This window comes from Manis javanica, chromosome 17 (genome assembly GCF_040802235.1).
Source record: "Manis javanica isolate MJ-LG chromosome 17, MJ_LKY, whole genome shotgun sequence".
In the NCBI taxonomy this organism is placed as follows: domain Eukaryota; kingdom Metazoa; phylum Chordata; class Mammalia; order Pholidota; family Manidae; genus Manis; species Manis javanica.
In genome coordinates, this window is record NC_133172.1 from 60,394,432 (window position 1) to 60,422,429 (window position 27,998).

At 57.1% G+C, this 27,998-nt stretch overlaps 1 protein-coding gene across 4 annotated transcripts; it reads right to left on the reverse strand.

Annotated features, from left to right (window-relative positions):
• Window positions 1–4,306: 4,306 nt before the first annotated feature.
• Window positions 4,307–27,986, reverse strand: SLC38A8 (solute carrier family 38 member 8). 4 transcript variants are annotated; one of them, XM_017644399.3, is made up of 11 exons: window positions 23,782–24,063; window positions 23,266–23,456; window positions 21,348–21,546; window positions 18,151–18,292; window positions 17,316–17,417; window positions 15,020–15,077; window positions 11,074–11,188; window positions 9,657–9,804; window positions 9,094–9,302; window positions 7,875–7,926; window positions 4,307–5,617 (listed from the first exon to the last, which is right to left on the reverse strand). In XM_017644399.3, exons 1-11 carry the CDS (start codon window positions 23,819–23,821, stop codon window positions 5,524–5,526), a joined length of 1,350 nt encoding a protein of 449 aa, XP_017499888.3. In that variant the 5' UTR covers window positions 23,822–24,063; the 3' UTR covers window positions 4,307–5,523. The 4 variants fall into 4 exon arrangements, with proteins under 4 accessions (XP_017499888.3, XP_073081904.1, XP_073081906.1 ...); XM_073225804.1 differs by lacking the exon at window positions 4,307–5,617 and adding an exon at window positions 5,624–6,766; XM_073225803.1 differs by lacking the exons at window positions 23,266–23,456; window positions 23,782–24,063 and adding an exon at window positions 26,822–27,986.
• Window positions 27,987–27,998: the final 12 nt, after the last annotated feature.

Here is a 27,998-nt window from a genome sequence, read left to right on the forward strand (position 1 = left end):
CAGTTTTCTTATCTTTAAAATGGAGATAACTGAGGTATGTATTTTGACAAATAAGCTCGCACCCGTTGTAACATCCTAGGGGTCCCCAAGACCACCCTCAAGCTCAATAATCTGCTAGAGGGACTCATGGAACTCAGCAAAGCCATTGCATGCATGGTTACAGATTATGGCCAGGAAGGGACGGGGAGACTGCATGCCCAGAGCAGCAATGCAGACGGCACCTGTCTCTCTCTCGGCACTAAGTGTGACATTATACAGAGTATTGCCAACCAGGGAAGCTCACCACGGAGTTTTTTCTGATCTCAGCAATCAGAGTTTTCCCTGGGGGCCAGTCATGTAGCCGTGGAGGTGGAGCTGATACCATGTGGCCCCAGGTAAAAAAAAGACACTCACATCAGGCAGGACATTCCGATCACCTCCCAGGAGCCGAGGGCAAAGGGAAGACGTCTCTGGGCACTGCTGACCCTTCACTGCGCACCAGTAACTGAACTATTCCAACGAGACAGACCAATACCAGAGTTGAAATAATGGCTAAGTCCTCTTCTAGAAGCCTGGTGACACTCTGACTTCCGTCTCCCTGTCCTGGTTAGCAGGATAGCCATCATACACAGAAGCCTCCAAGGACAAGACAGCAGGTGGGTGGAGGGCTGCCAGGAGCAGCCGAGGCCTGGGGAGGAGGGAGGGGCCCTGCACAGGCAGCAGTGGGTCAGGCCCGGTGGACGCGGCCCCCAGGATGCGCATCTTTCCACCTGCTGCTCCAAGCCTGGAGCGGCCCCCCTGTGCCTGTGAATGTGACAGTTATTAAAGGCATCGCCACCGGGCATGGTCTCTGCCTGCCCGCGCTGCCCTGCCCCCTCTGGCTCCCTGCTCCTGGGAGACCCACTGTCCCCCCTTGGGCCCTGTACTTCCTCGTGAGGTTTGATGCCAGCCACTCACACAAAACCAGTGAGACACAGTGGGCCTGTAGGAGGCGTGCAGTGCAGGCGCACATCCCAGCTGTACATCTGAGCTGAAGTCTGTGCAACCAGCCTCTCAGAGCTCTATTTTCTTGTCTGTAAAGTGAGGAAAAGAACCCCCCTACTTAGAAGATCAGAGACGAACTGGCCGGTGCGAGAACGTCACTTAACTGGGTCCTGCTGGCAGCATCAGCAGGAGTAAGAGCTGCCCCGGCCCCACCCCGGCACTCATCCAATCAGCTCAACTATTTCAGAAATAATATTTGCAGGGAGCTGAGGCCCTTGGGGTGCAGCTGAGGAGCCCTGTTAGCTGATCTTGTTCCACTTCTGTCGCACAGCACAGCCGCTCACCCCAGCGCTCCCCTGGGTCGTAGCATCTCTGCTGATCACAGCCCACGAGCACTTAGAGCCTCCTTGGGTTCTGAGTAGGTGGGAGCAGGCTCTGAAGAGAACAGATTTCACCCCTAAAAGGTACCAGTGCTCCCACTTAATGCCAGGCGCAGAGTCAGGCACTGCAGGCACCACCTTAGAGATGCCGGCTATGCCATCCTGTGATGGGCAGGCAGGGAAAAGCAGACACTGCAAGGCAAGTAACTCACCAGAGGTCACACAGCAAGCAGCTGGCCCTGCCTATACCCAAACCCAGAGCTGCCCACCCCCAATCCTGGGCCCTGCTCGCCATACTCCACAGCATAGACACGTGGGCAGCCACAGCTCCAGGTTAATACCTCAGAGCCCAGTCAATTCTCCTAACAGCGAACAACAAAATTACCCTGTGACCCAGCAGTTCCACTCCTGGGCTCACCCATGCCCAGAACTGCAAAGACGCGCATGAGCATAACTACGTGTACACAAAGGTTCACAGCAGCTTATTTACAATAACAAAAAGTAGAAACAGCTCCCACGTCCACCAGCAGATGGACAGCAAAATGTGCTCTAGCCGTACGGGGCAGCACTCAGCTGGGAGGAGTGCAGCCCAGGGCCACACACACGCGGATGAACCCTGACAACACGCTCAGTGGAAGACGCCCGTCACCACTTAAACCAGTGCAAGTGGAAAGCAGGTGGTGGCTGCCAGGGCTTGGGGGCTGTGCAGACTGGTGATGGGCACTGGGGTGCCTCCTGGGGGAGTGAAAACTTTGTGGAAACAGATGGAGGTGGTGTTTACGTGGCATTGTGGAAGTACCACCAATTCTACACTTTGAAATGGTTAATGTTCTGTGAATTTCATCTCAAAAACAAAATCTCCATCAACTTACCCGACCCAATAGAGACATTCGCCATGTACGTCAACAGCCAGTCCACATCCTTACATCCAGTCCGAACCCGGTGCCTTCCTTGGGAGGCACGCAGAGGCCACCCTGGGGGGCGGTGGGCACCTCCTCAGCGCTCAGGGTCAGCAGCACATGGGGCTGCACAGGTACTGGCTGGGGCGCCCCAGCCTGGGTAAGGCACCTCCCCAAGTTAGCAGGAGAATGGGTCCCTTGTGCTCCAAAGTGTCACTCAGCCACATCAGCAGCTGCTACTTGAGACACAAGGGCTGTACACTCACGCACAGGGGTCACCGCTGACCAGAACCCAGGACAGGACAGGCCTGCACCAGGGCTTGGTGGGAGAAGCTCAGCCCATCCTCACGGCCATCCTGGGCGGGGTCTGGCCTCGGCCTCGTTTTAGAGGGGGACAAAGAGGACTGGAGCCGAGGGCCAGAGGAGGAAGGGCAGAGGGTTGCTGCTGTCCCAGGCCCGAGGGAGGACAGCCACGAACAGCACTAGCGGAGGTTCTCCTGTGTTAGTAAACTGAGGGGACAGGCCTGGCATGGCCACACAGCTGGTAGGAGGCAGGCCAAGTCAGCTCTTCCAGACCCAAGGCCCACGCTAAAGCCCTACACGATGCCACCTTGACCTCAAGGACACCATTTCAGCCCCCCTTCCCTACAAAAACATGAGAGAGTCACTTGGTATCAGAGGACAGCTGGGAGAAAGCTCACACTCCCCTCTATTAGGACAGGCATCAGGGTGACGGCCCAGCCTGCATGTCTCTGGTTGCACTGTCCTTGTGTTATGGGGGCTGATTGGAGGCTCTGTCCTATGAGGATCACATCTGTACTTGTCACAGATCAAGGTGGAAGCTCCTGTCCCCAGGGTGATATCTGTCACCCCTTAAAGAGCCCTGCCCTGGTCTCTTCTTTGCATTTAATGCCATCCACTTCCTTCCTGAGGTGCTTTCCTGCCTCGGTCCTCATGTTCCATTTTCTCTTGGCTGCCAGGAAGCTCAGTGTTTGCCCACTAATCTCAACCTAGGTTTTCTGGAAATAAAACTATCACTGCTTGCCTCCCCTTCCAGCTGCAGAAGATACAGTATCACTTTTAATACTCACAGTAAGCCCCACATCCCATCATACACAATGGCCTCTTCCATTGTACTGATGGGGAAACTGAGTCTTAGAAGAGGTTCATAAACTTCCCAGATCTTGAGACAGGAAATGGCAGAGCCAGTGTTCATAACCAGTGGTCCCCCTCCAAAGCTAATCCACACATGCCTCCTTTTACGGCACACCCCTTACCTGCCGTGTTTTGTTCTGCCTAGGACTCTGTGAACAGTCCTACCACAGCGCAGCCCTCCCGGCTGGCATCACAGCACAGTGCAAATAATAAATGACTGTCCATTCTCACCACTGGCTCTGGGGCGGGAGAGGCTTCCTCAAAGCCATTCTGCCCAGACACACCCTGGTTCTGAGGCCTTTGGGGAGACACCGTGCCCCTGAGCGTGGGCATGGCAGGTCATGGTGGGCTGGCCAGGGGCACCTAGAGAAGGGTCTTGTGCCCCCCTCAGAGTCTCCGCCTGCAGCCAGGGGGGAAGAGGGCAGAGGCCCTCCCTGCCCCAGGGGTTAGGTGCCCAGGCCCCACCCATAGCTGTTCTGCAGAGTGGGGTACAGCATGGAAAGGAGATGGACTACGGAGTTTCAACACCAGTCCCAACACCAACTCTGTACCTCACAGGACAGGAGCTTGGCCTTCCCAAGCCTTAGCTGCTTCACCTGTCAAAGTGGCACATTTGAAAACATGCCAAGTCACAGCAGCTAGGCACTGAAGGCCACAGGCACGAGCTACTCATGGAAGGGCTGGGACAGGGGGAGTTGTTGAGGCAGAGGACAGGTTTATGGGGGCCGGGGAGGGGCTGTGAGCAATGCTGAGGGGCACGGCGCTCCTCAGGGGTGATGAGAACACAGGAGTCAGATACGCGTGACGGCTGCACAGCTCTGATCTACTGCCACCGCATCTTGCATGTGAGGAGGGTGAACCTCATGGAATGTGAACTGGATCTCGAACAAATTAACACAGACAAAAAAAACCACACAACAGTCTATTCCAATCCACCTCCCACAGTGAGGGAGGCACCACACAGTGTAACGGCCCGGCCTGAGACCTCCCGTGAGGGACGTGTCCTCCAGCGAGGGCCTGTCCTGGCTGGGGCAGCGCTGGCTTCTGGCAGGCATCCCACAGCGGAGGGAGAGCGGCCAACTCCAGCCCCATCCAGGACGCCCAGGCCCTGTGCTGGCTCAGCCCTGGCAAGCCAGTGAGTGGCTGGACCCTGCTGCTGGCCGTGCTCTCCTCCACACCCGGCCCTGGGCAGGCCCCCTGTCCCTTCACCGGCAGCTGCAGGTGTGGCCCCCAACCCGGACTGCAGTGGGGGTGGGGAGAGCTGCAGCACAAGGCTTCCACTTGGCTTCCAGGCCGGGCAGGTCCTGCCGGCAGGAGGGAAAGGGGCTCCCCCTGGGGTCCCACGCTGGAGTGTGAGCCAAGTGCAAGTCTGTGTGAGGACCAGCTTGAACCCACCACCGTCCCTAGTAGATGCCACTTGCCACCTCCCCTCGGTCCCTGATGCACCGTGTCGGACCCTCACCTCCTGTCTGTGATCCTGACACCCCAAAGCAGGGTTCTCTCAGGATCCTCAGCCCCTACTTCTCTGAGTTGAATCGTGTCCCCTGAAAATATTAAGTTGAAGTCCCAACTCCCGGAATCTACGAATGTGGCCTTATTTGAAAACAGGATCTTTGCAGACCCTAATTAAGTAACTATGTTACGGTCATACTGCATTCAGGTGGCCCTGATCCAATGACTGGGGAACTTGGACACAGAAACAGGCAGAAGGCCACGGGGAGACGGTGCAGAGTGGAGGGGGTGTGTCCACAGGCCAAGGGACACCGAGGACAGCCAGCAACATGGGAAGCTGCAAGACGCAGGAAGGACCCTCCTTCCTTCAGAGGGGGCACAGCCCTGCCCCCTAGATCTTGGACTCCCAGCCTCCAGAGCCCAGAGGGAAGACATTTCTGCTGTTTTAAGCCACCAGTTCGTGAGGGCAGCCCCGGGGACACCGGTACGCTCTCCTCACCACTGTCCCAGAGACCTTTTGAACCAGCAGAAGCCCAAATGAGCAGCCCGGGAAGGCAGGAGGTGTCTGTTTCTCCAGCGTCTTTATGGGGAAAGGACACCCGTCTCACAGCTGCTCACACAGCCGCCCCCGGTTGGCCCGCGGAGGAGTCTGCTGCTCAGGCGCAGGCTGCCCCTCAGGTGAGCTCCACGACGGCTGCGGCTGTGCTCTGCCCGAAGATGAAGGTGCCCAGGAGCACGGAGGCCACGCCCCAGATCTCCAAGCCGCACCTGCGAGTCAGTGTACCACGTCAACACGCACCATTCTGAGCTTTCACCAGACAGGCCCAGCACACTCAGAAAACATGACTGGAAGCCCAGTAGTCGCCGATTCAGAAATAATTCAGAGTATTTTCCCTTACGTATAGGGATGGGTATCTGAGAAATAACCCAGGCAATTAAAAAACCCACTCCTATTATTATTTCATAACCTCATTCTTCCCCCATGTTTTATCAAAGCCAAAGAAATGGGGAGGAGAGACATGGAAGTTTTAAACTCTCTTCCTTTTGGGGGTGGGGGGTGAAGTTGCAAGAAAATGAGGGAGAAGAAAGCCCTAAGTCACACACAACCGGGGGACAAGAGTGCAGGAGGCGGAGGGATTTAACAGGCAGCCGCTAAGGCCACATCTGTGACCTTCATACGCACCAGGAAGAGACGGTGCAGACAATGAGCTGAGGACAGTGATAATAAGACTCCACAAAGTGGCAGGGCAGCCAGGGACATTTTCCCGGCCCCGTTAACAAAGGCCACGAGGGTGTACTGTCACGGGAAGACCGTCTCTGATCTAGCAGCATCTCACAGCGGCACCTTGCTGCCATGAACACCGCCCATCAGAAGCAGGGGGGGCGAGAACGTGACCCGGGCTGCGGGCCCCCCCGGAGCAGCTCGGATGGATCAGGAGGCCTCAGAGCAGTTCTGGAATTAAAAATATCTTGAAAGCCCATCGGTAGAAAATGTCGTGAGCTTGGATCAAGGCACCAAACAAAAGCAGAACTTCAAAGGGCTGCCGGGAATGAACCACACAGGGGCCACAGCCAGCCAGGGCAGCTCGAAGCCAAAGCCTGGTTGAATGACATCCAGAGAAAGTCTTCCCAACCCAGGAGGAGACAAGCCGTGCCCGATGCTTTGGGAACACCCAGCTGGGGCGCAACGTGGCACCAGGAAGGGGTAGGCAGAGGCACAGGACTGGACTGCAAGTCCGTGGCCGCAGTTAAGTGGCAGCATCTGTCCTGGGCTGAACGGTGGTCTCCAGAATTCATGTTTCCAGAATCTGTGAACGGGACCTTATCTGGAAACAGTCTTTGCTGTAATGAAGTTAAAGACCTAGAGATGAGATCATCCTGGATTTGGGGTGGACCCTCAATCCAATGGCCAGTGTCCTTGTAAGAGACAGAGGGAGATTCAAGACAGAGACACAGGGAGAGGTCACATGAAGACAGAGGCAGAGAGTGGAGCAATGGGGCCACAAGCCAGGAACCCTGGAGACACTAGAAGCAGGAAATGGCAAGGAACAATCCCTGAGAGCCTTCAGAGGGAACACGGCCTGATACCACCTAGGTTTTGGACATCTGGCCTCCAGGCTGCGAGAGAATACACTCTTTTACGTTAAGCCCCCAGCAGCCCTGGTAAACCATATGTGCCTCTTAACCTGTCTCAGCCTCAGTTTTCACATCTGTGAAATGGGAATAAGAGCTGCTCAGACCCTCTCAGCTCCCCTGGGGTCCCACAGGGGCATGTAGCGTCATCTTGTGCATACGTATTCTTTGCCAGTGGGGTCAGACTGGGCCCATCAAAGGCAAAATACAGGGCTCCAGGCCCATCACAGGCCAACCCAGAGGAAGACAGCACTTTGATGGAAAAAGGGACCATCCAAATTCTCCCATTTAACCAGCAAAGTGGAGCCAGGAGGAGGCCTGGGTGGAGGCCCGTCTCTGCCCTGAGCAGCCACGTGCCTCTGGGCACGGTCCTGCCTCCCCCTCGCCCCCTCCTCCTCTGTATTGTAAGGAGATGAGCAAGTACGGGGGCTTGGCATGCGGCTGGTGCCAAGGAGGCACCCCACCAGGATCTGCTACCGTGGCATGTGTTGCCCTCGTGCTGGGGGACTGCACAGCCTCCATACCCCAGGGCGCTGTGGGACAGCAGGACCAGCCCACCCTCCCTCTAAGGGCAGGATGGGGAAGGGTGCATTGGGGGGGGCCTCCAGAGACTGGGAAGACCCCAAACCCACACAGAGCTCCAACCACAGACCACAAACCTCAGAGCAGGAGGGAGGGCCGTGCACAGACCGAGTGCAGAACCCATCCTGGCTGGCCTGGGTTCGAGTCTGGGCTCAGACACCGTCATGCTGTGCAGACAAGGCCCCAGCCTGTGGCCAGCAGCTCTCATCCCCCAGGCAACAGGGTCCCTGGGGGCCTGCAGTGTTTCCATTCTCCTCAAGCTGAGCCCCTGCAGATGCCCACGTTGCCACCCTCATTTAGAACCACTTACTTGACCCGTGGTCCCATGGGCTCAGTGTTGATGGCACAGAGGAGGCACAGACCTGCAGAGGAGACACGGGGTCACCCAGCTCTCCACTATTGAACCCAAGGCAACCCTGGGCTCATGAGAGCTCAGTCAATACCCCGCAGCCTCCAGGGACCCAAGAGGCCCATGAGGCCTTCTCCCAGGGGCCCCACTGGCCCACACCACCCCTGGCAAAAGGCCAGTGAATAGGGGCCTGACTGTGGGGTCCCAGCCAGCATCCCACTAGTGTCCAGGCCCCTCCAAGCCTGTCTTCCAGAGACACTGACAGCACACCTCCACACTGGGCTCTGTGATGCGACATGGGACCCGACACGTGGGACACATTCAAAATCACAGAGCTACCATTATTGCTGTCTTTTTTTTTCTTTTAAAATAATTCTGCTAGGAGTTGGGGCCAGACAGCTCTACGAGCGGTCTCTCGGCACTGCGCCATCCCAAACCTGTCCATGGGGCACAGCTGGAGGTGGAAGGCTCCACCACCCAGGAGCCCGACTCACTACTGTTTAAGGCTCCAGATAAGCGAGGCTGAGGCCAGCAGACCCGGACCAGCAGCGGGGAAGGAGGCAGTCTGGCCGCAGCCCTCAGCCTGGCAGCACTTCCCTCCGGGGTCCCGCACCAGGCGGCCCCTCGGCGCCCCTCCCTGGGAGTACCCTCTAGCCTCGGCCCCCAGGCCTCCCCCCAGGACGACCCTCCAGCCGGCTGTGCTGGGACTTTTCCTCATGGCTCACTAATACCAGGAAGCCTTTGTAAGAAACCGTCCATCCCAGAAACCGTCTTTGCCTCCCAGGTTGGGGGACAAGGTGGGAGAAGATGTCTTGTCATGGACGCCTTTGAGCCACATGAATTTCATGTAATTGAAAACATTTTTAAAAAATAAAACAAAATCCCTTGGCAAGCAGCAGCAGCAGGAGGGTAGACAGCGCTGTGAGGATGACTGAGCCCTGCCGTGCACTGGCCATGGGGCCTGGGAGGCCTACGGTGCCCCATGAGTATGTCCACGATGCACCCCGAGATGTTTAGTGTGAGAAGGTATGCAAGTCCCCAGCCAGTGTCTGGCTGTAGACGGGGCTAGAGCCATCCTACCTACGCAGGATGCCCACCCTCAGATGCTGACCTGCAGCACAGGATGCCCACAGAGGGCTGCATGCAGGCCACGCGGTGGGGCCCAGAGGGGGCGCCTCACCTGGGAAGGTGAGGATGAAGGAAGAGCTGGTGCCACCGATGATGCCGACAATCTCACTGAGGTCAGGCAGCACCAGGGCCAGGGCGAGCGTCACGGCGACCCACACGACGGTCAGCAGCGTCCGGGGTCTCAGCCCTGAGGGGTCGGTCAGCCCCCCAGACCCACGCACCTGGCAGCAGCTCCTCCTCCAGAAATCCTGCATCACCAACCTGGAGGCCACACACAGGCTCCCAGGCTCCTGGCCCATACCTGCCTGCTGTTGGGTGCCCGGAGTCCCTCCCAATCACCCTGTACACTGACAAGGGCTCCGGCTCCACACCAGGGACCGCGCCAACCCTCAGGGGCTCAGTCCACGCCAGGCAGCCCACGGAGAGGAGCCACGCAGGGGGCCAGGCTCTAGCCCTGCAGGAGCGCGACTCCAGGTAAACTACCCAGGTTCTCTCTGCCTCCGTTTTGTCCTCTGTGAAGTGGACACGACGGCAGCACAGCGCCCAGCATGCGCCAAACCACAGTATGGGTTAACGCCCTGGGCTGAGTGATGTCCCGGCAGAGCCAGGCCTCACCTGCCCAGGAAGAGCACGATGGGGTAGACTGTCACGATAGAGACAGCGAAGAGGACCCGGGCGACGACGATGACCACGTCATTGCCTGGGTAGGACATCAAGATGTCAGCAGAAACTTCTGTCCCAAAGGTCAGGAAGCCGTAAGCTCCTGGGAGGTAGAAAGGGTGGAAGCCAGGGGAGCCGATTGGCGAACCCCTTTCAGTCGCAAGGCACTGACAGCAGCCGGCTCCTCCTGCCCCCAGGGCTTTCCCAGGGAGCCGACAGCAGGCTCTGGAAGGCTTCTCTGTTCTGGCGTTTCCCAAGCTTCCTGTCCTCAGCCTACGTGATCTTCTTCTGACTCAAAATTCCTGCTGGGCCGAACCAGCGCTTAGCCATCTTCCAAACCCCTCACAGTGCTGGCGCCAGGGGCCTGCTCCTGGGCTGGGCCTTCCTGGAGAGCATGCAGCCCTTTGGGAACCATATCCCTGCCCCCCAAGCCCTATCCGTCCCACTCTGACGGTACCTAACGAGCAGCCGGCAGTGTTCCTGCTGGGGAAAACCAAGACCCAGGGAGTCGGCCCCCACCAGCACCACACAGCTGGGAACAGCAGCCCTGGGCCGGAGCACCAGGCCCCTGCACCTTTGCCAGCACTGCACCCAGAATCCTGCTCACCTGCCCTGTCCTGAGACATTCATCTCTGGCCAAGGGCGGTGGCTTGCTTGGGCTTCTCTCCAGGCCCTTTCTGAGGTCCCGTGGTCCTGCTGGCCCTAGGCCTGGCCTGTCTGGAGGTGACTCTCAATCGCCTCCAGCCCAAGGTCCATAGACCGACAGGGAACTCCCCTACCAGGAATGGTCACCCACAAGCTTACTGGGTGATCCTGGGAGTCCGAGGCACCAGACACATTGGCAGCAGTCCAAGAGTTTTCTGAGTCAGAGGCCCCAACAGGTGGATGAAAGGAATTGCCGCTGGCCTGGAAGATGGTGGCCACCTAGAAGTCAGCCTGAGTCTGAGAGCTGGGCTGCACTGTGGCAAGCTGTGTGACCACGGGCGCATCGTGCCCTCTCTGAGCCACACTTCATCACCTTTGAAGACCTTCTGCCTGCAGTGCCCAAATCCACTGACTCCAAGATAGTTTTATAAACTGCTACCCTGATGTAACACTACAATGGCCGTGGCTGTCCGTCAGCAGGCAGACGGGCCGTGGCAGGGAGCAGCGTGGAAGAGCAGGGTCTGGGGCTCAGCCTTGCCCGTCCAGTTAGGAGCCCTTTGGCAAGCCGAGAAAGCTCCCGGAGCCCCAGCTTCCTCAGCCACGAACTGGGGACTTTCCTACGGGGTGTTAAGGATTCGATGGGCAAAGGTCTCGCCACTCTTTTTCATTCCTGTTCCCCTGGATGCTCTCTCCCCAGCGCCTGGTGCCCGACACAACAACGCCTCACCTGTCAGCGAGTAGACGAGGCAGCAGGCCAGCAAGGACAGCACGGAGACCAGGGCCCAGTGCGCGAGGCTCTGGTGGCGCATGCTGCAGTAGACGGAGACGGCAGCTTCGTGACACTGCAAGGAAGGGCAGCCTCGGTGGGACTCGAGCCAGCAGGCTGTGAGAATCACCTGGGCCATCTAGAAAGCACCAGTGTCCCTAAACATGGGGAATGACCCAAATGTCCACCAACAGCAGAAGGTGTAGGTGCGTCACCAGATACACACGCGTGCAATACCACACAGCGCTGAAAAGGGATGCGCCCTCTACACGCCTCAACACAGAAGAGCATCGCGGCCGTCACGTGGAACAGAAGCAGCCAGACAACGGAGAATGTTTCCATGTATGTGAAGTTCAAGTTAGACACCAAACAGGCCAGGACAGGGGCTCTCAGTCACAGCACTACTGACCACATGGGGGTCCTGTGCACTGTGGAAGGCTGACCATTCTGTGGCCTCAACCCACTGGATGTCAGGAGTACCCCTAAATTGTGACATTGTCAAATGTCCCTTGCAAAGCAACAATCGTCCCCAGCTAAGAACAACCATTATGGTGACAGCAGGGAGAAGAGTGTAGGTTGGGTGGGTGCCTTTGATGGACAATGTCATGAGGGATCCCAGAGCGTAGGGGGCTGACAGTGTTCTGTACCCTGACTGGGGTGACAGTGACATGGAGCACACATACTTAGGATTAACATGGTTCATGGGGACTTAATATATTACCAAAAATTTTTTAAATAAACTACATACAGCCCATGCCAGGAGTCCCCCTGAGACGGGGACATCGTTTACATGGGCAGGCCCCGGACTGTGGCACCTCATAAGCGGCCAGGATGGGAGGTGCTGCTGTAGCTCCGTGCATCCCTTCTGGGGTCCAGGGTCTTCCCGGGCTCCTGGAAGGGGTGCCCACCACCACGTTCACTTCTGACCAAAACCAGACTTGCCGATCGTCTGTTCCTGCCCCCTCTCCAGGCTCGAAAGCCATGCTCTCCACCTCCGTCCCTGTTCACTGCCTCAGGGCCTCTGCTCATGCTGTTTCCTCGGCCTGGGATTTGCTCCTGCCAGCTCCTCCTCCTCCTTGGGGAAAGCCACGCAAACTGGGCCAGGTGGCTCTCCCCCATGTCCCCACAGCCCAGGTAAGCACACCTCAGCTGGCTCGTTCAGCATCTGTCATCCGCGTGGCAGCAAGGACCGCATCGGCCTGGCCCATGCAGAGCACAGAGCCTGGCCCACAGCTGCGGAACGTACCAGGGGGTACTCGTTCACCCACCCCGTTAGCCCACCTGGCAGCGGGAGGCCCCCCTCCACCCAGTGCCAGCTCTGGGGCACTCTCAGTTCTACTCTGTGCCAGTCTGGGGTGCCACATAAACAAGCCCAACGCAGGTGCGCCCTCACAGACTGCACATCGGGGAGGGGCTGGCACACCCCGGCCTCAGTCCTCCTGACTCCAGCCACAGGGGCGTCCAGCCCAGGTGACCTCACACACCTTCCCTGACAGACCAGCCTCAGGGTCCCTATGCACATTTATCTTTCTGTGCCAGAGACCTCAGGGAGGCTCGGCCAGGTCGTGGGGGCTTAACCTCGCAGGGACCCTGACCAACAGGCAGCGGGGCTCAGGGGACCAATGCTCTTCCCTCCTGACCCAGCAGAAGTGCCCTTGCAGGAGAAGAACCCAGGGGTGGCAGGAGGGAGTCCTGCCCCTCTGTCCCACATGCCTGGGCCGCGTTTCTCCTGGTTTCATACGAGGTAATAAAGCACGTCCCCTGAGCTGGGGTGCCTGCCGGGACGGCGCCCAGGATGGCGGCGGGCCGTGTGCAGGCTCCCCATTCTCAGTGACAGAATGCAGGGCACAGAACAGCTAAGAAGTAGAGGCAGCCCACCAGGGAGGAATGGATAAGCAAGCTGGTCTGTCCACGCACAGGAGTATCATTCACCCGTAAGAAGGAACGAAGAAGAATGGGTGATCTTGAAAACCAAGTGGAAGCAGCCGGTCACACGGACCACATGCTGTGCGATTCCATCTATACGAAATGCCCTGAACCAGCAAACCCACAGAAATGAGACAGAGTCACGTTTGCCGGGCTGGGGAGCAATGAGGGGGATGGGGAGCACCTGGGAACAGGCAGGGGTTTGCTTTGGGGCAAGGGCAGTGGTCTCAGCTGCTGGGTGGCGGCTGCATGACTCTGAGCAGACTAAACGCAGAGTCACACCCTCCAGAGGGTCACGCTGGTGGCTGGGAGTTATATCTCAGGAACAGCAGAGACAAGTACCAAGTGTGGCCAGCATGGCTGGGAGCAGAGCCTGCACCCCACTCTGCCCCTCCAGGCCCCATGTACTGACCCTGCACAGGTGGGGCGGTGTGGGGTGCACCCCACTGCTGAATGTGGGAGAAGTGCAATGTCTGAACCAGGTCAGAGCTCCTGATGACACACGTGGCCTCCCTTTCCCCATGCTGCCTCCAGCCTTGTCCCAACGCCTCACCCTGCCCCCTGCCCTCCTCACCCACCTCTACCCTTCCCCAGCCCCACCCGCCTCTCCAAGCTGGCCCCCGCAGCCCTGCTCTGTCCCCACAGTTGACAACTGGTCCTCAGCCCCGCCTCCACCCTGCAAGCCACATGCTCCCTTGCCCAGCTCCCCTTCTCTGCATCCGTGTCCCTGGAAACTGCAGCCCAGCCTCGGTTGCTAGGAGAATCGGACGTGGGAGCCAAGGCAAAGGTGAGGGACACCCCCTTGTGAGCATCTGGAAAGCAGGCCCCCCAGCGCAAGCCGGCCACACCATATGGTGCCCGGGCCTGGGAGAGAGGGGTGCGGATGCTCCACCCAGACAACGGATGACAGCCAAATCATTGCTTCAGACCTTTCAAAATATTGCGTGTGCAGGAAGAAATGTGAGAAACTCCTGTAAGCAGCTTGCTAAGTCCCAGGAGCGATACATCAACTCATTTATAAGGCAGAGAAAATGGCAATGTTTCAGGATCTTTCAAAACTGGTTCATAAAGAACAAGAAGTAGGAGCCAGCTGATGGAGGGGGAAGAAAAGCCCAGGCTGGGAGCTGAGAGGGCGCTGCTGGCCTGGGACCACTTCCCCTTGCAAACTGGGCTTTACTTTGGGATATTTTGGTGGTAGTGGTGGTGGTGGTGGGTAGATGCTGTTTTTAGGAGAGAGGCAAATCTTTCCTAAAATAAAGTGAGAGGAGGGAGTCAGCCGCCACCTGCTAGGAGCCTGGAAAACCCCGAGAGACCAGAAGGCAGGGAGCAGAGCCCACGCCTGCACCCCCGGCCCAAGGAGGAGCTGCCCTTCTGAGCCAGTCTCGCCCCTGCCCCGCCCACTGGGGCTCACTGGCTGCTCTAGCTGGACCAACGCGCAGCCGCCTCCCACACATTCTTCAATATTCCTTTTGGGATCAGCGCCTGAAAAAGGGAGTGTCTGAATCTGCCCACCCAGGGCTACAACAAAAGCCCTCTGCTGGACTCCACACACACAACCCGTCCTCCCTCGGTGGCCTTCCATCAGAGACCCTGTGGATTCTGCCCTGAACCCCCACCATGCAGCCGCCTGCTCCCCTCCCGGCCCTCCTGGCCTACAAGCCTCTCTAGGGCCCCTGTGGACCTATGGGCGGCTCTAGGTCTCCCGTGGTGGTGACAGTCCTGGGGGACTTTGCAGAGGACAGGATAGGTCCCCGATCCCTACACTGTGCCCTGGACCCAACACACCACTGCTGCCGTGGGCTGTCGGTGCGGCTGGGGTCCCAAGTTCAACAGTCATGCACCCTTCCCAGAACCAGCCCATGTCTTCCTAGAACAAGTCTGCAACCTTCTCTCCTGCCAGGGAGGCCACGCTCTCCCAGGGGAGCCAGGAATCACCACAGCCGGCAAATGCCACGCTCTCCAATCCAGACGTGCAGATTACCTGAAATCCGAAGCAGATGGTGGGGAAGACACTGAATACGGAGGTCCACGAGGAAGGACTGTAAACAGACAAGAAGAGGTGTTTATTACAAGAAGTTAAACTCAAAACAGCCTTAAATTTGAAGGTGAGTTTTAAACAATACCCAGAAGATGAACTAAGCTTGACTGTAAGATATATTCTTAATCATCACTGTCACTACCAGGTTTGGGGGGATGGAAAGGATCCATGTTAAATGCTACACTTTATAAATACACCTGTGCTGACATCTGGTACCCCGACATTCTGCACGTAGGAAGAACTTGGGCAGGGCAAGCCAGAAGGGGCTCCCAACCTCCCTCTCCAGCTGCCTGTTCCCTCGGAAGTCAGGGGCTCATGGGCACAAACAGCATCCACCAAACGGATCCCCAGTAGGGCAAGGATGGCTTGACCTCCACCCACGCTCTCAAGAGGGCTGAGAGGGGCACAGGGCAGAGGTTTCGGGTCAGGGCCTCTCGGTGGTCCCTGAACGGTGGCCCTCCAGCTTCCTCGGACAAGTCACTATAGGTGCCAGCATCTGGCACCTTGGGAACATACAGTGCAGTGGGGCATACACAGTACCTGCTGGCCTCTGTTCCCCTGAGCTCCTGCTCATTCCTGCCTCCTGTGCTCTCTCCTGAACCCCCTCTGCCTGGGCCTTCACACCCTCTCCTGCTCTGACAAAGCCCAGCACGTCACCAGCAGCCTCCATGGCCAAATCCAACACTTGGGGCTCAGGTCTACGTGTCTCAGGAGTAGCATATGGTGGCAATCACTCCAAATTTCTTTACATTTTGTTCACTGACTTGCTAATTATCATCTATCCTGGGTTGAATAGTGTCCCCCAAAATGTACACCTACTGGGAACCTCAGATTGAAGCCTTATTTGGAAATAGATGTCATTAGTTACATTAACATCAGGTCATACTAGAGTCAGCTGGGTGCTAGTCCAATGACTGGTGTCCTTTAAGAAGAGGGAGCAGACGCACAGTCAAGGGAGACGGCCATGAGACAGAGGCAGACAGGGGGACGGTGCACCTGTAGCGAGGATACAAAGGCTGCTGGCAGCCACCAAAGCGGGAGAGGCAGGAAGGATCCCCCCTCACCCCCCGCAGCCCTCAGAGGGAGCCTGGCCCGGCCAACACCTTGATTTTGGACTTCCAACCTCCAGAACTGAGAGAGAAATTTTCTGTTCTCAGCTACCCAGTTTGTGGTCATTTGTTACAGCAGCTCCAGGCAGCAGGCATCCTGCTAACTCACCATCCCTCCCCGTCTCTCAACAGCTCCTCTTCCTCTCCCTGACCTCCTGGTGCCACACAGGGTACCTTTGGCTCAGGGGACAGTCCTCACCCGGGCTGCGGCCTTCAATGCCATCTCTGGGCCGACACAAACATATCTCCCTCCAGCCTGGACCTTTCTCTCTGAACTCCAAACACACAGGTCTGACCGGCTACCTGCCACCTCTGTGTAGGTGTCACAAAGCCATCTCCAACTGAACACATCCCCACCTGACTCCTCCCCCAGCCCCCTGCACTTCTCCAGGAAAAGGCATGGCCGTCCTTCCCAGTGATCAAGCCCAAAGCTCAGAGCCGCCCTGGACTCTTCTCTCTTTTATGATCCACTTCCAATCCACCAGCCAAGAGGAGCCACATAATTTGCAAGACCTGGTGCCAAAGGAAAATGCCAGCCCCTTGTTTGAAAGTGATTAAGAATTTCAGGATGGCAACACTGGGCATTAACCTGGGCACAGGGCCCTTGGCACTGCACAGGTCACATGCCCACATTGGTGGCCCTGTGAGCACCAGATATGACTTCCAGTCCCTGTTGTGCTCAACCCCTGCAGTGGCTTCCTGGCAAACATGAAATCCTCTCCACAGCTCTGCGTCCCTACAGGACACCCACCCTACCCATGCACTTGGCCTCGCTCAGGCAGTCGGTCACGCGGCCGCCCTGCTTCCCTGTCCTTCTTCCCGGGCGCTTGTGGCTTGATGGTTAGCTGCCTCCACGGTGTCAGGGGGACACACTGCAAAGCCTAGGAGCCCAGGCTCAGGGGAGGGGGTGATTGTGTGTCCCTCGGCCTGTCCCTGGTCCTTACGAAAAGAGCCACCTCAGTTTGAAAGCAGGAAAGGGCCTTTGTTGGACTCTACTGCATCAGAGACACAGGGGATTGCATGGGGGGAGCCAGAGATCTGTGCAGGCCATGGAGGGCAGCATAGGTGCCCTGCCTCCGAGTAGCCCCCTGACCCCTGCGAGCCTCAGAAAGCCAGCCCCTCAGACTCACCCTGGTGCAGAGCGGGGCTCACTGATGAGGCCTGGGGGTCTGAGGTAGTACTGCACCGTGATGACCAGGGCCAGGTAGCAAGCAGCCAGGGTGCCTAGGATGCTGACACACAGTGTGCATTAGGGGGCCTCTGCCGTCAGTGAGCGCAAGTGCATGGGACTCCAGCCCACCACTAAGGATTTGGGGAGCCAGAGTGGGGTCTGAATGCCAGCTCCCCACACCAGCCAGGTGTCCGGCAAAGTGCTCAGGACTCTGGGTCTCGCTTCCTTGTCCATGCACGGCGACGGTGGGATGGCCACTTTGGCAGGGCCGCTCTGAGGCCCAGAGGTCACATCTGTCGAGTTCCTAACTGGCCGGAACCCACAAGGCCGTGGGGGCTGCAGCCGCTGGGATTTGGCACCTAAGTCAGGGCACTGTCCCTCGGCCACACAGCAGGGAGGAGGACCCCGACATGACCGGAAGGGACAAGAGAGCCCAGCACGGGCTGGGGCGCTGCCCTGCCTGCTGTTCCTCTGTCCTGTTGTAAGGTGAGAAGTCTACTGTCAGGACGTAACAGGGACGGGCAGGTTGCAGACTCATCTGAGTATCTTGCCAGACTTTATACTTTATACTTTTTCCAAAAGTATGCTTTAAGACTCAGACTATAAGATGAAGGAAGTATGTGTGTCTGTGACCCTATCTCCCTGCCTGTAGGTGCACATGCATGTGCAGAAAAGTCTGTAATAATTAAGTCACAAAACCTTAGCGGCCCACCACCTGTGCATTACTTGGGTAGTTCTTTAATCTTTCTCCCCCCGGCCCAGCACCCTGCCCAGAAGCTCCTTCAGCCCCATACCTTGTGTACTTCTGGAATCCGATCTCCCGTGGGATGGACAGAGGCAGGATGACCAGAGCAGAGAGCAGGGTCAGGGTGAAGCGCTGGTCAATGTACCAGGGCTGCGGGGCCAGCGGACCCCCGGGCAGCAGGAAGTCACACACTGGCAGGAAGGAGGGCAGGAGCTACCGGAAGCCCTGCGTGGCCCTCGGCCACTGTTAGAGCCCCGGCCACAGGACTCCCGGCTCTTGATCCCTGGGTGGGGTTTGCATGGGCACCACTCAGCCCCCCGAGCCTAAAGATAGATATGGGGGTGACAAGCTTGATGGGGTTCCTGTCACATGCCACTAAGGAGAAAGGCCTCCGCCTGCACAAATTCATCCAACAGACATGCACGGAGCCCCTTCCGTGCCCAGGCACTGGTCTGAGTGCCAGATCCAGTGGCAAACACAGATGAGGAGGCTGCCCTTAGGCCCCTGGGCCCTTCTGCTCTGGGAACGGAGCCTCCTTGTTTTTGCCCCAGAGCCCAGGGGCGCATGGGGCCGTGCGGGGACCTGCAGCGACTCTTTGGTGGCAGTGCTGGGAGGCCGAGCTGCTCTGCATCAGAGCCACGTTTCTGCCACTGCTGTACAATAAACTTCCCCATACAGTGGCCTAGGGCCACCACTTTACTGTGTGTCACGAATTGAGGTAAAGAATCAGGGCAGTGCTGAGCTGGCCAACTCTGCTCCCCATGGGATCAGCTGGGGTCACCTGGGGGCATTTGGCTGGCGGGAGGGCTGGTCTGGAGGGTCCTCGATGGCTCCACCCACACTGGGTGCCTGGCGGGGATGCCTGAGCTCCGGGGGCCCTTTCTGCAGCCTCGGGGCCCCTACCTGCAGACCCACTGGCAGGCTAGTCCACGACAGCTGGGCTCCTGGAGACCAAGACCTCTTAAAGGCCGGGTCTGAGCCAACAGTGTCACATGCGCCGAGCCAGGCTGTCACTCTGGTTCAAGAGGAGGAAACACAGACCCCACCCCCGACCTCTCAGTGAGGGAACACCAGAGACCCGGGAACTGTCTCTATCTGCCAGAATAAGACAGAATTTGGAGCTGATGAAAGAGGCAAAACAGATGGGGGAGGGCAGAGCTCAGAGAGACAGCTTAGGGCTGCGACTGCTGGGGCGAGGCGGCCCCCACAGTCCCATGGCAGGCTGGGAACTAGGTCATGGCCGCTTGGGGGTGCTCACGCTGCTGTAATGTAACCCTTCTCTGTTGTTGCCCAATGCTTGGTAAAGCCAGCCGTGCAGGGAAATAAATGCCTTATCAGACAGCTTGTTTCTACTGAGCAGGCGCAAGGGCAGAGTCCCATTCAGAGGCCATTATTCAGGCACCCGCACGGCGGACAGAGGTACCAAGGGAATACCCACCCCCAAAGGTGCATGGAGATCTGGGAGCAGTGGCATAAGCCCCTCCCTCGCATCCATCTAGATCTCCTGCAGCCGGGAAGCCCCAGCTCTGACATCTGGGCTCCACCAGTGCCTTCTTGAGCCCTTAGTTTAGGACATCCTTGACGTCCTCAGCAACAGCCACTCACGGTCAAATTATTTGTGCCCCATGAATGCAATAACACCCCCAAGCACCCCAATCTTTACTCAGCCCTCCTCGCAAGAAGCCTGGCCTGCCTACAGAAAGACACCCCCCCAAATATCTAACCAGAAACACACAATGCCCTGTCTTCCCAGTCAGTCTGCCCAGAGCCAGGGTGGCATGCATTCTAATCAATGACCAACCACTCCAGGGGGCCAACTACTAGGTCTGAACATAGTCACCATGCATCTCAACATACCACCCCCAGATGGCCAGAGCTGAACCTTGACAGGACCCCTACTTGCCCCTGGCAGGCAGGGTGTTCTCGTGCCTATTCACCCACTGGAAGCTTCAGGTTTACCGACCTTGTCGGTTTTGGGGGTGCAAGTGCCTCCCGAACCATAGAAGCCTTTACTGTCAATATCTCAGTGCCTGGGGACCTTTCATTCATGGTTCAAGAGACAGAAAACAAACGAAATACCAAAATAGCAGACCAAAATCCAACTTCATCCATAAATACATTGCAATTAAAAGCCTGAGATCATCAAGATGATAAACAGCAAAACCTGACCATATGCTGTCTACAAGAAATGCATTTTAAAATCCCCAGCCACAGTTAAGTTCACCGTGAAAGGATGGGGAAGGAAGTAACGCATAAACACTATTAAGGGAGCTGGAATGGATACATTCATAGCAGAGCAGGTTGTTTAATGCCAAAGTATCACCAGAGACAAAAAAAGAATATTTCAAAAAAAAAATAAAAGGGCAATTCACAGTATGTGCCTAATAACAGAGCTTCAAAAACTACCAGGCAAAAATGGAGAGAATTAAAGGATGAAACAGAAAATCTGCCATCACAGCTGGCTATTTTAACACCCCCTCTCTCAGAAACTGATAAAGTAACTAGATCCCTCCCCCCCAAATAAAATCAGTAAAGTTATGGAAGATCTGATCGAAGCTGTGGATTGCCTTGACCTAATGGAGAATTCTAGAACACTGTACCCAACCACTGCAGAATACATATCCTTTAAGAGCAGCACATGGGGTCACCATGACAGACCATGTTGGGGGTCACTGAGCAAGTCTCATATGTCAAAGATTGAAATCACAGAGCATATTGTGGTCATGATACAATTAAGGTAGAAATGCCAAAGGATGTGGAAAATCCCCTAATAATTGGAAACTGAACCACACAATTCTAAACATCCTATGAGCCAAAGAAGGAATCACAGCCAAAATTAGCCAATATTTTGAATGAAACAAAAATGAAAACAACATATCAAAACTGGTAGCAGCTAAAGCAGGGCTTACAGGGACACCGACAGCAGGCCCAGATGCCAAGGCGCCGGGGGCTCTAGTGTTAATCGAGGTGTTGCCGGTTCCCTCTGCAGGGGCTTGCTCACACTGGCTTCGCTTCCCCATCTCTGAACTGGTCAGCACAGCTCCTCTGTCCACACCTCTCATCGTGCAGAGAATTCCTAACTCTGGGTCTCCCTTCCCACAGCATTAGGACCTCAGGGGAGGTCTCGGCCTCTGCTGTTCCGCAGGGCCAGGCCCAGTGTCTGCATCCTCTCATCAACCAGAAGCCCCTGCGGTCAGAAGGGTCCCGCACCCCGGGGCTACAGCGGACTCCAGCACAGGAACTCACACTTCTGCAGCTGGTCCCCGATCACCCTGAGGAAGGCCACAGAGATCATGAGCAGGTTGACGATGAAGCAGGCCTCACACAGCTTCCCGATGGTGGGGCCGCACAGCCCTCCAACCACACCCTGGTAGGTGGTCTGGCCGCTGACGGAGGCGGCATAGCCCAGGATGACCAGCCCGCTGATCAGGAAGACCAAGGAGACCTGTGGAACGGAACTGTGGCCAGGGGGAGCCCGTAGTCCTCCACCCGAGCCACTTGCCCCTTGGGACTCTGATAGGGCTCCCCGCACCCCCGGGCCTGTCACTGAGACAGCCTACAGCCCAGAGACCTCTACCTGCCATGCCACCAGCCCTGGCCTACCCTGAACCCGGAGCTGCAGAGCAGGCAGATTGTCAAGGCCTCCCGGGCGTTAAGTCTGTGAATCTGGGATTCATACCGTTCAGCCCTGGTTGGACAAATGAGGCATCGGAAACCCAGAGCTTCCTGGTAGGACAGATTTTTAAACACTGTTGAGGGGCTGGGCTCACAGGCTGAGGGGAGGGGAGGGGAGGAGAGGGGAGCAGAGGGGAGGGTTGTCACTGGGCAAGGGCAGGGTTGGGGGTCACCTTTACCAGCCCAATCCTTTCCTTGTCGGGAGTAAACGCTTATGCGTGTTTGGGCTCCCCTCTCCTCAAGTCTATTCAAGGCAGGGATAACACTGCACACAGTATACGAGCCACACCAGCAGCATGTGCCCCCAGGGAGCGCATCAGAAATGCATGTGCTCGGGCCCAGCCAGACCTGCTGAATCGGCATCAGCCTTCCTGCCAGCAGCCAGGAGCCCCTGTGCCCGTGGAGGGGATCCGCATCTCTGCTCACGGCCGGGCTGTGGCCCTGGGACTCACCCCGTCTGTGCCTGACCGTGACCCTGTCCCCCAGCCCCACCAGCTTTATCACTGACTCTGTGGCTGGAGACCCGGCTTCTTCCTCATTGTTCTGGGTGGGCAGCCCTTCCAAGCAAGCACCCAGACCCGGCTGTGGTGCCCCTCACATGCATCTACACGAGTTCTTCCATTTCGGCTGGGCTTGGTGCAACATCCCGTCCTCAGAGAGGCCTTCTCTGACCACCCTGTGTGCCATGTCATCCCATCCTTGTCCCAAGGCCCCCGAGCACCACCCACCCCAAGACTATCTTATTTGACTTCTTGCATCTCGTCTGAGTTCTGCATTAGAACAAGCTTCATGAGGCCGGGGACCACAGTCATAGCAGCCATCCAACACCACAGCAGGTGCTCAGCCCACACTGGGGACACTACACAGGGCAGGATTCAGCAGTTTCCAGGACATGAAAGGTCCTGTGGCCCACAGACGGTTAGGACCGGGTATCAGCTGGCTGCCATACAGAAGTGTCTGTGATAATGCCTGTCAAAGAGCTTCCCACCAGACCCAGCGGCTCCTGCCGGCCGGGGGAAAGGAGCCTTTGCAAATAGGATGAACCTGTGCTAATTAGCAGCTCTTCACTGAGGATGTTCAGCCCCTGGCTTTTGGGGAAGAGAATCTGGACTCAACATGCAGAAGTGACTGAACACTTCTGACCCCGCAGAGGGCCTGGCCCAGCTGATCTCTGCACATGGGACTTGACCTGGCCGGGCAGCTGCTCAGAGACGGCGGAAAGGCCAGGCTCGTTTGCAGGTGGCTACAGACAAGGGGGGTTCTCGGTGTTGCCTGGCCGCATAGCACCCTGTGGTGGGATATTCTCCACCTCAGTCTGCAGTGGGACTACCTTCCCTCACAAGCTGAATGGGACAGAAAACAGAACCCCAAGGGGATAGTTTCTAAGATAGACTGCTGTGCAGAGCAAGGCTAAGGGTCCTGCCGGAAAAACAAAAGCCAGCTGCTACTTGCCCCAGAGGGCCCCTCAAAACACTTCCCAGGGCCTTACCAGCTCCACCAGGAAGGCAGGGGCCACACCACCCGCCTTGTGGAAGGCCCAGGGGAAGTTGAGCAGACCAGCCCCCAGCGCAGATTTGAGAAGAATGAAGACAGCGCCCAGCGAGGACAGACCCGGGCTGGCGGCCGCAGGGGTGGGCTCCTCCAAAAGGCCTCTGCTTCCCCCGGTCTGTTCCTCCATGGCTAGAAGCAGCAGAGGGCGGGAAAGGGGAGTGGTGGCACCTTCCTCCCAGCCACGGATCACCCCGGCTGGGACAGGACTTCTCCCCCTTCCCAGCCCCAAGGCCCCACCTACCACTTCCTACGCTTCTGCTCCTGTGTGATCCCCATTCACTGCTGGTCCTCACCAGAATCCCTCAGGAAATGTGCCCACTCCAACGTGAACCCCTTTGTCCTCCTACTGCCCTCCCACCCGACCCCCAGGCCACCAGACCCCTGCCTCCTTCTCTTTCCCTTCCAGAGTGCCCACCCTGCTCTCGCCCCTCAGCCTCCAGCCCCTGCTCCTTACCACCAAACCCAAGCTTCACAGCCAGACAGTCCTCGGCCATCGGGGTGGGACTGGAGCTGGCACCGGAAGGTTCAGCAGCGTTTCTTGGGCCAGGAGGGGTGGAAGAAGGAAGATTCTAGCTCTGCTCGGGAGGGGGGGCGGTAACTGAGTCATGAATCAAAGGAGCCCTACAGAGCATGTGTTGGGGTTCAAGTCCCCAAACCTAGAGTAACAGGACAAGAGGTCAAGGCCTTCTGTCCCCAGATCTCGCAACTTCTGAGACTTCTGGCCTGAGAAAGGGTCTTAAGACTCCCTCCCCCAACTCCGAAGTAGGCCCCTCCCTAGGGGCAGGGCCCTCCTGCTGCCACGGGTTAGAGGGCGGGTTAGAGGGCGCTCAGCTGGAAAGATCAAGGGGAGCGCCTGCACCTGACTGCACGCAGTGACCTGGAGTCGGCTCTCTAATGCCGCCTCCCTAGGCTGCCTGTCTGGGGGTGGGGGATGGGCATGGAAGTCAGCGTTAGGTGCTGGCAGTGTTTCATCTCTCTGAGCCTAAGGGGTCCGTGTGCCCCCTCGCAGGGGCCTGGGAGGCTAAGGCCCTGTGCATGCAACACTCGGGCTATTAGCAGGTGCTTCGTGGAGATGCTCCCACGGGCAAGCGTGCACACCAGTCACCTGGGGGCCTTGAAATGCAGACCGATTCACTCCATATTGGGTGGAGCCGAGATTCCACATTTCTACAAGTTCTGAGAGGTGATTGCTGCTGGGCCCCCCACTACACTCTGAGTACCCAACCCATCAGTTAAGATGGCTGAATACTGGGAAGGGTTCCGTTCTGGAAAATGCAAGCCCATGAAGGTCAGATCTTAAACCAAAGTAAACCTGCTTATTCCTGGCACCCAGGCACAGTCCCCTCGAGGGCAAAATTAAAACAGATTGTGGGGACCCAGTCAGCGTTTCTAACATAGGGGTCTGGGGCGAGGCCTGAGAATCTGCATTTCTAACCAGCTCCCAGGTGATGCTGACACGCTGCTAGCCTGGGTCCCTCGTGAACCACTGCTTTTAGTTAAATGTCTTAAGGCCTTGTCTGTCCATCACAGCCCCGAAGGCTTTTCTCCACGTAGCTTGTAACGGTCTTGACCCTGTCACCTCCTTGGGCAAACTCCCTTTTACACTGTAGCAGGTTTCATCCAGTGTTCAATAAATGCGCAACCTGCTGGGTGGCCAGTCAGGGCCCCCCACTCCCCCTGAAGGCTCCAATGGGGGGGGGTCCTTCCTGCTTTTCCTGCTTAGCTCCGGGGGGCTCCAGGCATCCTTGGCTGGAGGTCCAGCACTCCAGTCTCCACCTTTGTGAGGCTTCTCCCTGTGTCTATATCCTCTCCTTTTCTCCTAAGGACACTGGTCCTTATGTGGATTTAGCCCTGCTTAGATGTTCCAGGAGGGTCTTGAGATCCTTAATTATACCTGCAAAGACCACAGGTTCCAGCGCACAGACTTATTTTAGGGGCCACCATTCAGCACACTACACCCCACATATCCAGGGTCTGACTGTGTTCTCAATCATTCTGTCAGTCATTCAACACACACTGTTTGAGTCCCTATTGCAGGCCAGGCCCTAGGGGTCAGAGGTGAAAGGGATCTCTGCTCTGGAGGAGGGGATAAAACCCTGGGGAGATCAAAATTAGACAAGTAAGCACCGTCCAGTGGTAGGAAGAGTGGAGCATGAGGCTCCAGGAGGGAGGGGGAGTCCGGAGGGACTTCCTGGAGGAAGGTGAGACGTCTGTGCACCTTTGGGGAAGAGGGGAGCATTAAGGGGAGTGGGCAGTTCCCATGTGAAGGCTCAGACAGGATATGCAAGTGCTCCCCAGAAGGCCTTGGTGCTCTGGGGTTCCCAAGGGTAGAGACCCAGGTCAGGGCACCTCAGAGGCTGTGGGGCAGCAGGGAGAGGCAGTACAGCAGCCCCAGCAAGCGAAGGGGCGCAGACTGAGCCCTGGCTCACTCAGGAGTTGAGAGTCACATGGCTCTTACTCCTCCAAATCCACTCCTGTGGCAGAAGACAGTGGGCCCCCATATGCGGCCGCCGCTTTGTACTCCTTAATCTTGGCTCCTGGGGCACCTCCCTGTCCCTGCCTGGGTCCCTCATTAGCTGCCCATTAACGTGCATGACTTAGAAATTGGCCACTGGGCTGTGAAATTCCACTCAACAGGGAAAAAACTCTTAATTCCGAGGAGCTTTGATATCCACTCTCGGAGGCATCCCAGGGCTATGTGACCTTTCCCAAGCTGTGGAGAGGCACCCTGCAGGGCCCCATCTGTGTGGGCGGGTGGGCAGGCTGGTGGCTTGGGGGCAGAGGGAGGACAGCGAGGTGGCACTCGTGGACAAGGCAGGCAGAGGCCCAGCCTGGTGCCCCACATGTGGAGTCATATCCCTCCTCCTGAATTGCCCCAAGAAGTGAGCACCGGTCACCAGGAGTCATCCCTGAGGGTTCCCCCTTTCTCTATGGATCACATGGTATTCTGTGAACCTCAGCCCCTTTCCCCTGGTCTGTGTGCTCACATTAGAAAGTTCTGGAAAACAGACGAGGGTGAATCTCAGAAGCCAGTGTGCCTGTGCCTGAACAGCAACTTTTCTCATTTGAGAAATGGCAGAGAGTCACCCCGAGTTAGGATCAGAGTCCTGCTGCAGGTGGAGAAAGAGGGAACTGCACCTTGGCCGTGACAGGAAGCAGCTCCAGGGAGGCTGTGTCACAGGGCAGCAGATGGGCCCCTGGAGGGCCTTCATCACCTGGTCCGGACCCTCAGGTCCATGCTGGCGAGGGGCCAGAGAGCCTCTCCTAGTCTCCAAGCCGGGGGCTCCCACCTTGCCTGTTCTTAAGAATCCCCTGGGGAGATTTAGAGTTTTTTTGGTGGCAAAAGTCAAACATGAAATTGACCATTTGAAGCGCACAGTTCAGTAGCAGCACACTGACAGTGGTGTGCAAACAACCCCTCCGTCTAGTTTCAGAGCACCCTCATCCCACTGCAGCCACCCCCGTCCCACCCGCAGTCCTGAGCGACCACTGACCTGCTCTGTCCCCGCATCTGCCCACTCTGGCCACTGACGCAGGGTCACACGCTGTGCGGTCTGTGTGTCTGGCTTCCTTCCCTCAGCAGGAGGTCCCTGAGGCTCGCCCACCCGGCAGCATATCGGTGCTGCTCCTCTGAGGGCTGATACTCCGCCACAGGGCAAGGCCACGTCCTGCTCATCCATTCCTCCACTCATGCACATGTGGCTTTTTTCAACTTTTGGCTACTGTGAATAGTGCGGCTACATATACAAGATTTTGTTTGAACACCAGGTTTCAATTTTTGTGGTTCTACCCCAAGCAGTGGAATAGCCGAGTCATATGACAGCTCTGGTTACCCTGGGGAGCTTTTAAAACTGATTTCTAGGCTCTTTCCAAAGAGCACATGACTTGGTAAGTCCATGGCAAGGCACAGGAATACATATGCCGAGGACACTCACCGCACTTCACTCATGTTGCCAGCACATGACACCAACATCCTGTGAGTTAATACCCGCTTATGTGGCAGCTCCAGTCATTGGGAAAAAAATCAAGAATTTTATTCTTCATCTGGAAACCTCTATTTGATCTATGTATAAGAGTCCTTAACCTGCTTCATTCTGTGTTCAGTATATCTAAGTATCACCCCCATTATTACCAGAAAATGGGCATCTTTCTCTCCATAGGTGAAAGGGAAGCAGCCTGGTGTTGGGCTCAGAGCTCAGGCCCAGGCCAGACCTGGGCTGGAATGCTGGTCCCACCTTGGTTTTCTCATCTGAGAAACAGTGGTGAGATCATCACGGGGTGGCTGAGACTCCCACAGCATCATGCATGCTGGGCAGGTGGTGAGCACTCAGCAGATGCAGTGCGATGGTTGCTGGGCCACGCTCACCAACTGCAGGGCCTCTCCTCATGGGAGGCTTCCTCGGGGCCAGCGAGCCCGGGGCCTGAGCCTTAAGAGCACAGGACGGGTAAGCACAAGCACAAGGCGGACCTCAGGCCCCTACGTCCCTCACACAGCTGGGGCTGCAGGGGTGGGGCTCCCGGCTGTCCTCATTCGGCTCATCTCCACGCAGCACCTTCCAGATTCCTATAGTCAGGGTCTCTGGCTGACTGGCTCTCAAGAGACAGCACAGTTAAGAGATAAGTCCTGGGGCCCAGCCTAGTACATAAAATAAACCTTATCAGAATTAAAAC